The 12,536-nt window shown below is 42.5% G+C and overlaps 1 protein-coding gene across 2 annotated transcripts in view; it reads left to right on the forward strand.

Moving 5' to 3' along the window:
- The window catches only part of LOC147603721 (uncharacterized), a 34,922-nt gene extending 26,995 nt beyond the window's left edge, over positions 1-7,927 (forward strand). For both annotated transcript variants that reach the window (XM_086795978.1, XM_086795979.1), the window contains exons 4-5: positions 7,279-7,323; positions 7,495-7,927. In XM_086795978.1, the coding sequence (XP_086652104.1) occupies positions 7,279-7,323; positions 7,495-7,534 (85 nt within the window). In that variant the 3' untranslated portion in view covers positions 7,535-7,927. The remainder of the gene's footprint in view (positions 1-7,278; positions 7,324-7,494) is intronic.
- The last annotated feature ends 4,609 nt before the right edge of the window (positions 7,928-12,536 follow it).

The following is a 12,536-nucleotide window of genomic DNA, read 5'->3' on the forward strand; positions in this document are numbered from 1 at the left end:
CAAACCATACAGCTTATATAATTGCTCTACAAAATAAGCAGCCAACTCTGGTCTCTTAAATTATTATTATTTTTTTTCAGGAAGAAGATCCTTCTATTAGTTACTGAGAAAAACAGCCGAAATGGCTAAGTACAAATCCGTCCCCAAAGGGGAAATGCGAGTCAGGATGAAGAAAGGGGAGGATGCACTTCTCCTCCGACTGGCCGCTCTAGGAGGACAAGGCTATCTCATACAATGGGGGGAGGGGAAAATAACCACACAAGTGGTCTGTAATGCCAAGTGGGCTCGGCACCACTATATGTAAGAAAGGGACGGGGCCGTTAATTCCTGAGGAAGGCCTCCCGATGCTTCCTCATGCGGTCTGAGCCGCCCTAAAGTTGCCCCCACTTACCTTCTAGGGTATGAACGATATCGAGCTAGATGCTTCGGATAGACTCTGCTGGCGGGGTGAGGGTGCCTTCGATGGCTTTGTTGCATCGAGCTCTCCATATATGCCACGCGGCTATACTATTCCAAATCTCCCATCTTTGGCTCGGACCTAGAGTCCAATGACCGGTAGGTGGAGGTGGAACTGGCACAGTGGAAATACAAAGGTGAGAGACTTGAAGGGCTAGTCCCCCACCTTCCTCCTCATACTGCATGATGATCGTAGCCTCAGTGGCCCAAGCAACAGTGCCCCACGTAACAATACGGGCGGGAGCTCGATCCACATTGAAAATGCGTAGGATCCTTTGCCAGACTTGTTGGGCCTTTGGGCAATCCCAAAGACAGTGATGCTGAGACTCTTGGGGATGGCCACACCTTCGACATAATGCTGGTCTGCCCCCAATGGCCAACAAAGTGCGAATTACTAAGCTCCGTGCCATTTGCCACATGAAAAGGCGGCGAGAGGCCTTGGGACTGCCGATGTAATGCTGCTGCTGCTGCTGGAGTGTCCTCCACCTCTGACATTTGAATCTTGTGGCCCAGCCATGCAGTGTAAGAAATGAAGGGGCTACTAGAGATGAGTCCTCTCTGTCCTGTGGATCTTGCCGTGTCCACTCTCTTGGGTCCCACTGGAGACTGGTGATAGGCCGACCCTCCCACATCCATAGATGCCATAGTCTCTCTCTGGCCACCTTGGTTGGTGGAGGGTCGATGTGCCACTCATGTGCGTGAAAACCAATCACTGTCACCCTCTGCAAGGTGCATTCCATGAGGTCCTCTAAGGGGGTCTCTGATCTCTCCAATCTGCTGTGAAGCCCAATAGAGAAGGTGAGTAAAGCGGAGTGTACTCGTCCACGCCATGAACTGCGAGGGGAATACCGTGCCTCCCAGCCATTGCGGAGGGATGGAAGAGTCGATGTCAAGGCTAAGTTGGTCTTTGCCCCGGATCCCCATAAGGCCTCTCTCTTGAGCCTCTGGGGGTAGTTGTCTGAATGCAAGCCAATCTCCAAGTGACCTAGCGGGGCTCGTACTCAAGGCTTCCCACGATACGTGGGGGCGAGCCCCGATCATATGACCACTAGGCAGACGGACCATAGGATTCCAGATCAGAGGTTTCCGGAGCTGCTCCTCTCGGAGGCTGCTGGAGCTGATTGCTACAGGGCCGGCTTGAGATGATCCCAAGTGTGCACGAGACTGGCTGAAAATCTGTCCTCAAATGTTGGGCTAAAGCCAGGTGCCCGCACCTCTATGAAGATCCATCTCGTGTTGAGGCCAAGGGCCCCCCATGATCGGCGTGCGGGTGGAGATCCTAGCTAGGAGGATTTTGGTGAACCATTGCAAGGCTCTAGAGAAAGCTCTAATACCATGCTGTGTTTACATGTTGAGAAGAGCCTTGACACCTATTCCCACGAATTTAAGGATTTGGTGAACCATTGCAAGGCAGGTAGACAGATGGAGAAAAGAAAGAGTGAGAGAGAGAGACAATGTGGGAACACAAGATGGAGAGAGTGATTGCACAACACAAATGATGCTCATATGAATTATGAAGAACCACCCCATTACATGCTTTTATAGGCATCAAGCCTTTTCTTTTGACCTAGACTTAGGTCCTAAATAAGGGACGCTCACACCTAAGAGTGTTCACACCACTAAACTCCAAAATATCCAACACCCCTGCTTCAGACTCAGAGTCCAGCAAGCATGGCTCAGAGCCCAGTGAGCTAGGCACAAAAGGCTCAAAGGCTCAACAAGCATGGCTGAGAGGCTTAACAAGCATGGTCTTGGCGAAAGACTTAGAGGTCGGGTCTTTCTTTGGAGACAGAAAACAGCCTACATCAGCCAACCAAAACAACCCCCTCATCTCCCCCCCCCCCCCCCCCCCCCCCCCCCCCCCAACTCCCCACCCCACTCTAAAGCAAGGGCAAAAAAAGGGAATAATTGAGAGGAGCCTTTTATAGAAATAAAGCGTTGCAAAATCCTAAAGGATCCAAAATATATAACTCAGATTTTGGGGGACTACCTGGGCGGAGAACCCTTGATTCAAACACAATGGGAACTAGAAGGCCTAATCATAATCTTCCTCTTTAAGAGAATATTCTCCGTTGCTGGTGCAGTGGTAACAGTGAATGGCTTTTCTTCAGGTTCATGATCTTCTTCTTCTTCTTCTGTCACTAAGTTTGCATGCTTCTTTTTTTGTTCCTTTGCCATATTTTTGAAGCACTTTTTTTCCGTGTGACCAAGCCTGTTGCAATAATTGAACCTGACCGGCTTCCCCCATTGCTTGCCTTTCCATTTGATTGCCATAGCACTGTCTAAATCAAATATCTTTGTACCTTGCTCCTTAAGATGATGGTCTTCTTCTATGAACACTGAAAGCATGTCATCAAAGGGTGTCTGTCTGGCCACTCTCATAAATGTCAAGATCTCTGAAAACTTGGAGATTCCGTGTATGCTGGATAGAAGAACATCCTTTTTATCATCTTCTTCAACATTTACTCCTAGGCTGGAGCTTGGAGAGTTGCTGCAGTATTGAGCCAAGGTGGCTCAAATGCTCACCCAAGGTCTCTTCTTCAATCATCTTTAAACCAAATAATTTCTACTTCAAGAAAACGTTACGAGTTATTAACCTTGTTCCCAAATAGACATCCCAACTTGTCCCATACCTCATTAGCAGTCTTGTTGAAGTCCACATGATGAACAAGATGGTCAGACAATGCAAGCCCGAGAGCGGTGGCCTTGTCATTACGTTCTTGCCAGATTCGAATTTTCTCTGCCCCCTCGTTGTTCCCAGGTTTCTTGTCAGTGCCGTTCGACGTCGAACCAAGAACCACGAGTTGTCTCTCATCAGATAGAGACGAAGCTTCGTCTGCCAGGTAGAGAAATTGTTGCCACTAAACCTCTCTATGCTAAAGGTCCCTTTGAGGCTCTTCATTTTGCTGAAAGGACCAAGCTTTTGCAAAGAGTAAAAAAATTTACACACTAATATGGAGGGGAGAGTTTATTACCATGTATTTGTAAGGCTTTCAACTTTAATGGAGAGGTGGTAACATTGGTGACTGCATCAAAATGCAGCAAAGGTGGAGCTACTGGGGATAAGTGCAGCAGTAAAAGGCATGGAGCTGTCATAGCATCCATGTGGGAGGCGGTGTAGAGTGTCGCTGGTGGCAGGTGCGGCTGACGTCAAGGCAGTGGTGCTGCTGAAGATGACGGGCGGAGGCGGCATCAACAGTGTGACCATCCACGTAGGAGGCGGTGCAGAAGCGCAAGGTGTTTGACACCTGGATGATGAAGATGGTGGTGGCTCAAATTAGACAACACAGACTGGTGCTGCTCACGGCTGGGCAAAAAAAAACGCAGCAGAGGTTTTGCTGCTGGAAAACACAGAGCAAGTTGGCGCCGTGGAGAGAAGAGCAGCGGGTAGGGCAAAAACGCTGATATGTCTACCAAGGAGGAAAACGCAAGAAGAAAGTGGTAACAGGCTGAAGCATGAAAACACACCATGGAGGATAGCCAGATAGCAAAGCTCTGATACCATGTTGTGTTTACATGGTGCTTCAGACAGGTAGACAGATGGAGAAAAGAGAGAGAGAGAGAGAGAGAGAGAGAGAGAGAGAGAGAGAGAGAGCACAAGATGGAGAGAGAGAGTGCACAACTCAAATGATGCTCATATGAATTATGAAGAACCACCCCAGTACATGCTTTTATAGACATCAAGCCTTATCTTCTGACCTAGAGCTAAATAAGGGGTGTCCACACCTAAGAGGGTGTTAACACCACTAAACTCGAAAATATCCAACAGTTGGCTTGTCTGTGATGTGGTCTTCATCAATCAAAAAGCGTGTTGAACCAGATAATCTTTAAACTTGAGGAGATTGCTAGAGAACCTTGTGCTGAGAGTCTCTTTTGTACAGATGAAGAACCACCGAGACTAGTACCTCTTAAAGACCTCTATCATCGACCAACTTTGATTTACTCTGTCAGTGCATCCAAGGCCGGTCCATTGTACTCCACAAGATTACATGAGTGGAACACAAGATGCATCTGTGGGTTGCATGGTAAATCCAGAGCAGCTGTGATACTCGTGGAAGCAGGAGGAAGGGTAGGTGCGATGTTTGAGACAGCTGTTTTTGCGGACGAACTATCTCCTTGTCCTTACTAGTCTACTTCTTTGAGTTCCTTGAATAGTCCTTCCCAATTTGAATCACAATAGTAACACTTACCACAGGGGTGTGCTTGGCTTGGTGCTTTTCACGGGTGAGATGGGGCACCGAGGCTTCCCCACTAGGCTTGTGCCTAAGATCCTTCGCTTTAAATTGCCCACCCTTCTCCTTCTCCTTGCCCTTTTGCTGAGTTGACTATTGCGTCTGAGGCTGGGACCAACGAGCAAATGCGTGCAAGGATGGCTTCAAGTCATTCACGAACCAGTCTACCTAGTGCAAGGGCCAAATGGTCATGTGGAGCATAAGTAACAGCTTCCTGAAGTGGGCAAGGTAGTCGGTTATGTGCTTGCCTTTCTTGTGTGAGAAGTTCTCCCAGTCCCAATTTACATGGCAATAATCCTTCCATCATAACAAAGCAGCCAAAAGATGTCTAGACAAGATTTAAGTTGGAACACATTGGGCGCAACTATGGTGGACATCTCCCAGGTGCAATTTGTAACTACCTCACTATCCATCCTTCAATGGAACTCGGGAGGCTCGAGTAGGGTCAACAATTGGGACTGCCCCTGACATGGCACATGAGAAGTCCTCCAGCAAGACATATGTGACGAATGGGGAATGAAGAAGAAGAATGGGAACCCGTTGGAGAGGGATCCCATGATGTGGACTGCTGGCAGTACTCATCCAAATGATTTGGTATGAATGTCGACTCTCATGCCAGCTCCCAGACCAACCTAAGCATTCCCGAGGCCAGAAGCAATGTTCAGAATGTCGCTTGTCGCCGTGATGCCCAGAGAGGTGGTTGGAGTTCTTGGGCTGATCCCCCTTCTGCTTGTGGTTTTGACTCATCCTCCACGTGCCAAGACTAGTAACTAGCTGAGAAGAATCCCTTGAGGCTCACACCTGTAGTGGACTGCATCCAACCGAGTAGAGAATTCTTGTCGGATGCTGCATTCGGTTGTTGAATGGGGAAGCCAGCATCTTGACCTGAGCAGCTTGCTCAGTTGTAGACATGATGAATAAAAGTGGTATCAGGCTATCAGCAAAGGGTACCCAAAAGAAACTTTACCCAAACCCTCACTGTGTTCTCCTGCTTCTATCCAGTGCCCAAAACAGGGCCTACTCACACCTTTATATATTAATGAACCTTCTGCCTACACACCATGAAAATCTTCAAAACAGGTTAGTTCTCCAAATACATCACATACCCCCCAATTTTCGTATGTAGCCTTTGAATCAGTGATGCCTAATCCAGCTGAATAGATATAGCTGCAGCAGGCCATGAGGATGTAAACTGTAAAAGCTTTCCCCTAGTATCTACTAACAGCTAGACACTGATGAACTGACAAATATATACATATAGGTGAAAAGCCCGCCACAACAGACTATATACAGTTAACAGGCTGACCAAATACTTTTGTACCCATTGGGTCTTTTGTAGACGTTATAAAATATTTTTTTGGGTCTTTTGTAGACGTTATAAAATCTTTCTTTCTTTTCTTTCTCCCCCCAAAAATACCAGCATCTTAAGTAGCCAGCTGCAATGAACAAGCCTAAAACTCCCAAGTGCCATCCAGGCCCAATATCAAATAGGAGGCCTCCAATGAAGCACAAGCCACCCACCTTGAGTCCATGAAGGCATGCTGTGACTGCCAGAAGACTTCTTCGCTTATATTTGCATTTCCCCTTTGTGGGTTGTACCACATCAACACTTGAAGCCCATCGAGAGTGATTCCCCTGTCCTGTACAATACAGGAAATGCATTAGAAACTTGACATCACGTTTCAACTAAGATCTTTTTGTTTTTCGAGCCAGGGTCAGAAGCGAGCAAGCTCATTCTGAGACTCGAACAGAGAAATTCTTTTGTCATTAGCTTCATCATCTCCAGTCTAAGAGACGGTTTCGCTACTTCCTTAGGGCATTACCCTGGAAGACCCATGAGCTGGGCACGACAGCGACCAAGTACTCCCGGAGGAACCCAGGTCTGTGGGGCAAGTGCCCCCCCCCCCCCCCCCCCCCCCCTCTTCCCTGCACGGTGATGTACACCAGTTGGCTTCAGCTACACCCCCACAACGTACCCAACACATGGATGAATGAGCAACTCTCTCTCACTTGCATATGCCACTCTTAAATTATACAATATACTAGCCCCTGTTCCTACGATGTCTGGTGCAAGCATCCTCATGTCCTCCGTGGAGGCTCACAAACGGGAGATGCCCTTATAATCATACTCTAATACTCACTCAACGCATGCTCTCTGTCCCTTCATCAATAGGACGGGTGTGCTGCTGTCTTGTAAAACCTAACCTTGGGTATACCCATAGCCATGAGTCATGTGGATTTGCATGCAACAGTGACTTTTTCCTCTGTCAAGTATGCTCCATCTGCCTTGACGTTGTCTCCTGTCTGTGGCCAAAGTTAAGTTAATGAATTTAGACCATGTCCCGGGCCTAACCTTGTTTTCTGCTTTCAGAATTGATCTGAACGTGTCTGGCTCTTATACTGTCAATTCTTATAAAATTGATGTGTGTGGTGTGTTTTGCTATCATTTCAAGGAGAGGTGGTTGGCAGCTTGATGGTTAAAAAGACTTGGCTTTTGTTTGTTTCTTCCTCTTTAATCAACATCATATATTTTCCCAACATTGGCAATTTTGTTTGTAGTTTTTAATGGTATGTTGCTTTTTTTTAATAGGGTGAACTATATGAGTCCAACATTATCATATCTAATCAGCTCAAGGTAATCTTTTAGATTTAGCTGATTTTTTTGATGATGGATCGGTTTGAGCTTTAAAAGAGATTCTCTGAGTTAAACCACCATACAATAGGGAGCATGCCTTATACTTTAGGTACTTTCCACCTGTACAATGGCTCATTGATGGTTCTTTTTATTTTCCTTGGGCCTATGCAGAACTGCCCAACTTTTGAAAGAGGAAATGAAGTGGCAATAAATCTCATTCAGGTGAATATGAAAGATACAAATTTACCATCCTGAGCATTTCTAAGTCTTCCTTGGCGAATTGATGAATATCAGAGTGAACTTTTATGATAATAGGTATTGGGTGAGTTCATGCCCATCCATCCAAAAAAATAGTGCTACATTCACGTAGACATATGTTTAAAGCATTTGTCCTAACATGTACATTGCAGTACACGTCAATGTAAAGTAAAATTGAAGAGATCTTGATATAGTGTGTGTGCACGCGCGCACGCACGCTCATGTAAACGCTACACTGTGTATGTGTGAGCACTGGTGAATCACTTGTACTTCTTCAAACACACATCTTTGAACTATGGTGCCTAAGTTGAAAATGCCTCGACAGCAAAAAGTTGCCATTATCTTACTGTGATTTCTTCAACCTTGATTGTGAATGTGAATGTATGTCCATGTTGTAGCTTCATGGGCCTTAACCTACCAATTTGTGGTCAAGTGATATTTTGATGGGAAAGCTGTTCTTTTTTGCTCAAATTGAACTAAGGACATTACTATTTTTTAAAATAAATGCTTTATGCAAAAGAAGGATGTATATGAGTATATGAACATGGAGAGAGAGAGAGAGTGCAAAAATACATTGTGGTGTAAACCCTTTTTGCAAAAACAAAAATTGGATAAAAATACATGGTCTGTTTATTTGAAGATTTGTTTTATATTGCTAAATATGCAAAATTGTAAGATTTTAAGCCTTCCCGTTCACAAGGTTAGCCAAAATTATTTCATGAATTTTTTAGTTTATGAGTTGCAATGAGAGATTGCAAGCCTTTGAAGAAGGAGAATTCTTGCTAGGATGCAATCGTGAAATCTATTTTTTTCTTGTGAGGATACACTTTTGAAATCTATTTTTGTAGACATAGGGACTCTCTTTCTTTCTCTCTCTCTCTCTCTCTCACACACACAAAGCACACACGTGCACATGCTTGTGCACACACATGTGGGCACACACACACACACACACACACACACAATTGTTTTGAAAAGATGGGCTTACTTTTGTGGTTGATGTTGGAAAAATCTAACAGCTGTTTCCTATCATGGGAAAATAATGTAACTTTGCCAATAGAACTACTTTCCCATGGATATCATGGCATCGGATGCTTTGTAAATTTAAAATTTTGAGCTTTCAATCAATAGGGCTGAAAATATGGCCACGTTAACTATGGTGATACCATCGCATTAATTGCAAGGTTTGAAGTTATCACTGGTGGAACGTTTCCTATCCTTAGTAATTTCAAGTAGGCAATACCTTGTTGATGAGAAATTTGTTGCTTGCCATGATAATGAGTGAAAGAAAAAAAGGCTAGTTTTAGCTCTCTCCCCATCTCTACCCTCTCATTCACAAAGAAACAAAAACGAGATTCAACTCATCGTAGGGAGAACTATGCCATCGTACTTATTGTCTTGGTGGCTTTGTTATTCCAATAAGTAGTGTCACACTCCTCTCTCTCTCACCTATGCTAGCTACACAAGCATAAGGATAGAGTAGAGAAGCAAGAGTGACTCGATTGCACAATAGAAGAGTGCATTATTAATGAGAAAAACTGACTTATATACAAGGCTATAAGTATTCACACTTAAACTATGGTTGGTTGGGCACCCAAGGCTCATAAGTAGCCTATGGCTTATACAATGCTTAATCTCACGATACATGTGTCATCCATGGTCGGAACCTGGTGCTCCGCGGCCTGGGAACCTGCTCCTCCCTTGGCTCCCTGATGAGGATCTGAGTGGAAAGTGGGAATGAGTGATTATATTTTTTTTATCTTTTTGTGAGCTTTTGTTTATCTCTGCTCACTTTCTTTTTTGGCAATCACAAGCAATATTTTATTACTAAGTTTAGCAGGATCCTAAGGCTTGTTAGTAATGAAGAAGTTAGTAATAGATGGAAGTATCTAAATAGGTGGGTTCCTCTATGAGTGATTGCATGTTTCTTCATTTTGCGAGTTGTTATTTTTCCTCACCTTTTTTTATAGCAACCATAAGTAGGGTTACAATGTTTTATTGTTGAGGATAGTAGGATTATAAGGCTTGTTAGCAATGAAGGAGAAAAAAAGGAGGGGGAGGGGGTTCATAAAAACTGAAGCACGCAATCATTAAAATGAGAGTATGAATCTCTTTTCCTCATTTGATACATTGAATAATGTAAGATAGTAGCTTCTTTGTTGATGCTTTCCATGTTATAAGACTATTGTCAAATGAACTTAACAAAAATCTATCTCTACATTCTTCATCCCATGTGAAATTCAAGTGCTCTTACAAGAAAAATATACAATGAAGTGTATGAAAGTGAGTCATTAAAACTCTTGATGTATCTACTGTTGTAGAAACCATTAGAGAGGCGAATGAAAGAAGTTAATTGACTTACGAGGATAATGAAAAACTTCTCCACTATTCTTGAGAGTGGAATGTGGGGTTCTATGTTGAAGAGGTTGTTATTTGTGTTTATTTGGGGCTCTAAGACTTATTAGCAATGAAGAAGTTAGCGATGGACGAGAGTACCTAAACAACAGGACTACCTAAACGGGGTGCAGAGCTCTACAAGTGATTGCATTTTTTTCATTTTGTGAGCCCTCATTTTGTGTGTTTTTGTTTATCTTTGCTCACTTTCTTTTTTGCAATCACAAGAAATGTTTTGTTATTAAGTTCAATGAGGTTCTAAGGCTTGTTAGCAAAATGAAGAAGTTAGTGATGAATGAGAGTACCCAAATGGGCTGGGGGGCTCTACGCATAATTGCATTTTTTTCCATTTTGTGAGCTCTTATTTTTGTATGGATTTTTTTTGCTTACTTTCTTTTTTAGCAGCCATAAGTAGAGTTACAATGTTTTATTATGAGGTTAGCCGAGTTCTAAGGCTTGTTAGCAATGAGATTTGTGCCCGGAGGAGGGGGAAGAAGGGGGAAGGGGTCCACGAAAACTTAGACACAATCATCAGAACGAGAGTATGAATTTCTATCATTTGATACATTGAAGAAATGTAAGGTAGTAGCTTCTTGGTTGATTCTTTCCTCCGTGTTGCAAGATTGTTCTCAAATAAACTTGAGGAGGACTTGCCTCTGCATTCTTCATCCCATGTGCCTTTAAAAAATAAATAAGTGCATTTAAGTGCACTTACAAGCAGATATACAATGAAGTGTATGAAAGTGATTTGTTCAAGCTCTTGATGTAGCTACTGTTAAAGTCAAAACCATTGGAAAAGCTAATAAAAGAATTTAATCGACTTGTGAGGCTAATGAAAAATGAGATTGGAATGTGGGGTTCTATGGTGAAAAGGTTGGTATTTATGTTTTATTATTAGAGTTTTTTGGGATTCTAAGGCTTGTTATCAAATGAAGAAGTTAGTGATGGATGGGAGTACCTAAATGACGAGAGTAACTAATCGAGGTGGGAACCTTTGCAAGTTATAACATTTTTTTAATTTTGTGAACTCTTATTTTTTGTATTTATGTTTATCTTTGCTTTCTTTTTTGGCAATCATCACAAGCAATGTTTTATGATTGAGTTTAGTAGGGTTCTAAGGCTTATTAGTTAGTGATGGGACGAGAGTACCTAAACAAGGTGGGGGCCTCTATGAGTGGTTGTATTTTTTTCCTTTTTGTGAGCTCTTATTTTTTGTTTATTTTTTCTCACTTTATTTTTTAGCAACGATAAGCAGGGTTACAATATTTTATTGCTAATGTTAACAAGATTCTAAGACTTATTAGCAATGAAGGAGAAGGGATAATTGGGGGGGGGGAACATAAAAACTTGACACAATAATCAGAACGAGACCGTGAATCTATGTTTCTCATTGGATACATTGAAGAAAGGTAGTAGCTTGTTGGTTGATGCTTTCCATGCTGCAGGATTGCTATCAAATGAACTTGATGAGGAACTGCCTTTGCATTCTACGTCCCATGTGCCTTTTGATAAAAAGTGCATTTCAGCTTACAAGAAGATATACAGTGAAGTATATGAAAGTGAGTCATTCAGACTCTTGATGTAGCTACTATTGAAGTCGAATCCGTTAGAGAAACTAATGACATAATTTAATTAACTTGCGAGGCTATTTGAAAACTTTTTCACTCTTCTTGAGAGTGGAATGTGGAGTTCTATGGTAAAGAGGTTGTTATTTGTGTTTTATTGTTGGAGAGGTTTAGGTTGTTGAGTAGTGGTAACATTAAAGAATGCTTATTGTGCTTTCACCTTTTAAATAAAATCCAAGCAATACCCATGGACTAGGCTTTCGTTCACCATATGGAGCCCCTATCCAGAGATGTACCTGGAAGAATGTTGACAATCATTAGTGTTTTAGCTGATGCCGGTTCTATTTTTATCATAGCAATTGGGTAAATGTCCTTTATTATGTGATGAAATTCTAGGTTATTGGTGCTAAGAATATCTTCCATATAGTGGAAAGAGTGTAATAACCTTTCTAGTGTTGCTTTGTGTTTAATGATCGCACATGTGGGCAAAGAAATTATACTCAAAAAAAGTAAAGTAAACATTACACATTATAGGAGAGCAAGATAATCCCATAGGTATACCCTTAATTTGTCTGAAACAGCAAGTTCCAAGCTGGATAATATTGTTATTAAGTAGCCATTGTAAAGTATTTTGAAGATCAAAGTAATTAAGAGTCAGGAAAAGCTATAAGTAGATTTTTTCACCCATGTAGGATCCGTCTTTTGAAGTGATATTTTGTTAAAGCCATATTGGCCCACCAGGGGGATATTATCATAACCTCGAGTAATATCCACAGTATATATGTTAGTGATTTGATTTGGTAAATTCAAAAGTACCCTGGTAGCGTTTTTCGTGACCCAGAAAGGGTTAGTGTTTATGCCAAGGAATTATATAATGTGCCTTTGTTTATCAGCACAAATTCCATGAAAGTAGCAAAAAGGACCAAATTGAGAGATTTAGTTATTAATATCCACAGTATATATGTTAGTGATTTGTTTGGTAAATTCAAAAGTACC

The sequence above is a fragment of the Cibotium barometz genome, chromosome 63, assembly GCF_041138505.1.
Source record: "Cibotium barometz isolate CiBa-2024 chromosome 63, ASM4113850v1, whole genome shotgun sequence".
NCBI classification, from domain to species: Eukaryota; Viridiplantae; Streptophyta; class Polypodiopsida; order Cyatheales; family Cibotiaceae; genus Cibotium; species Cibotium barometz.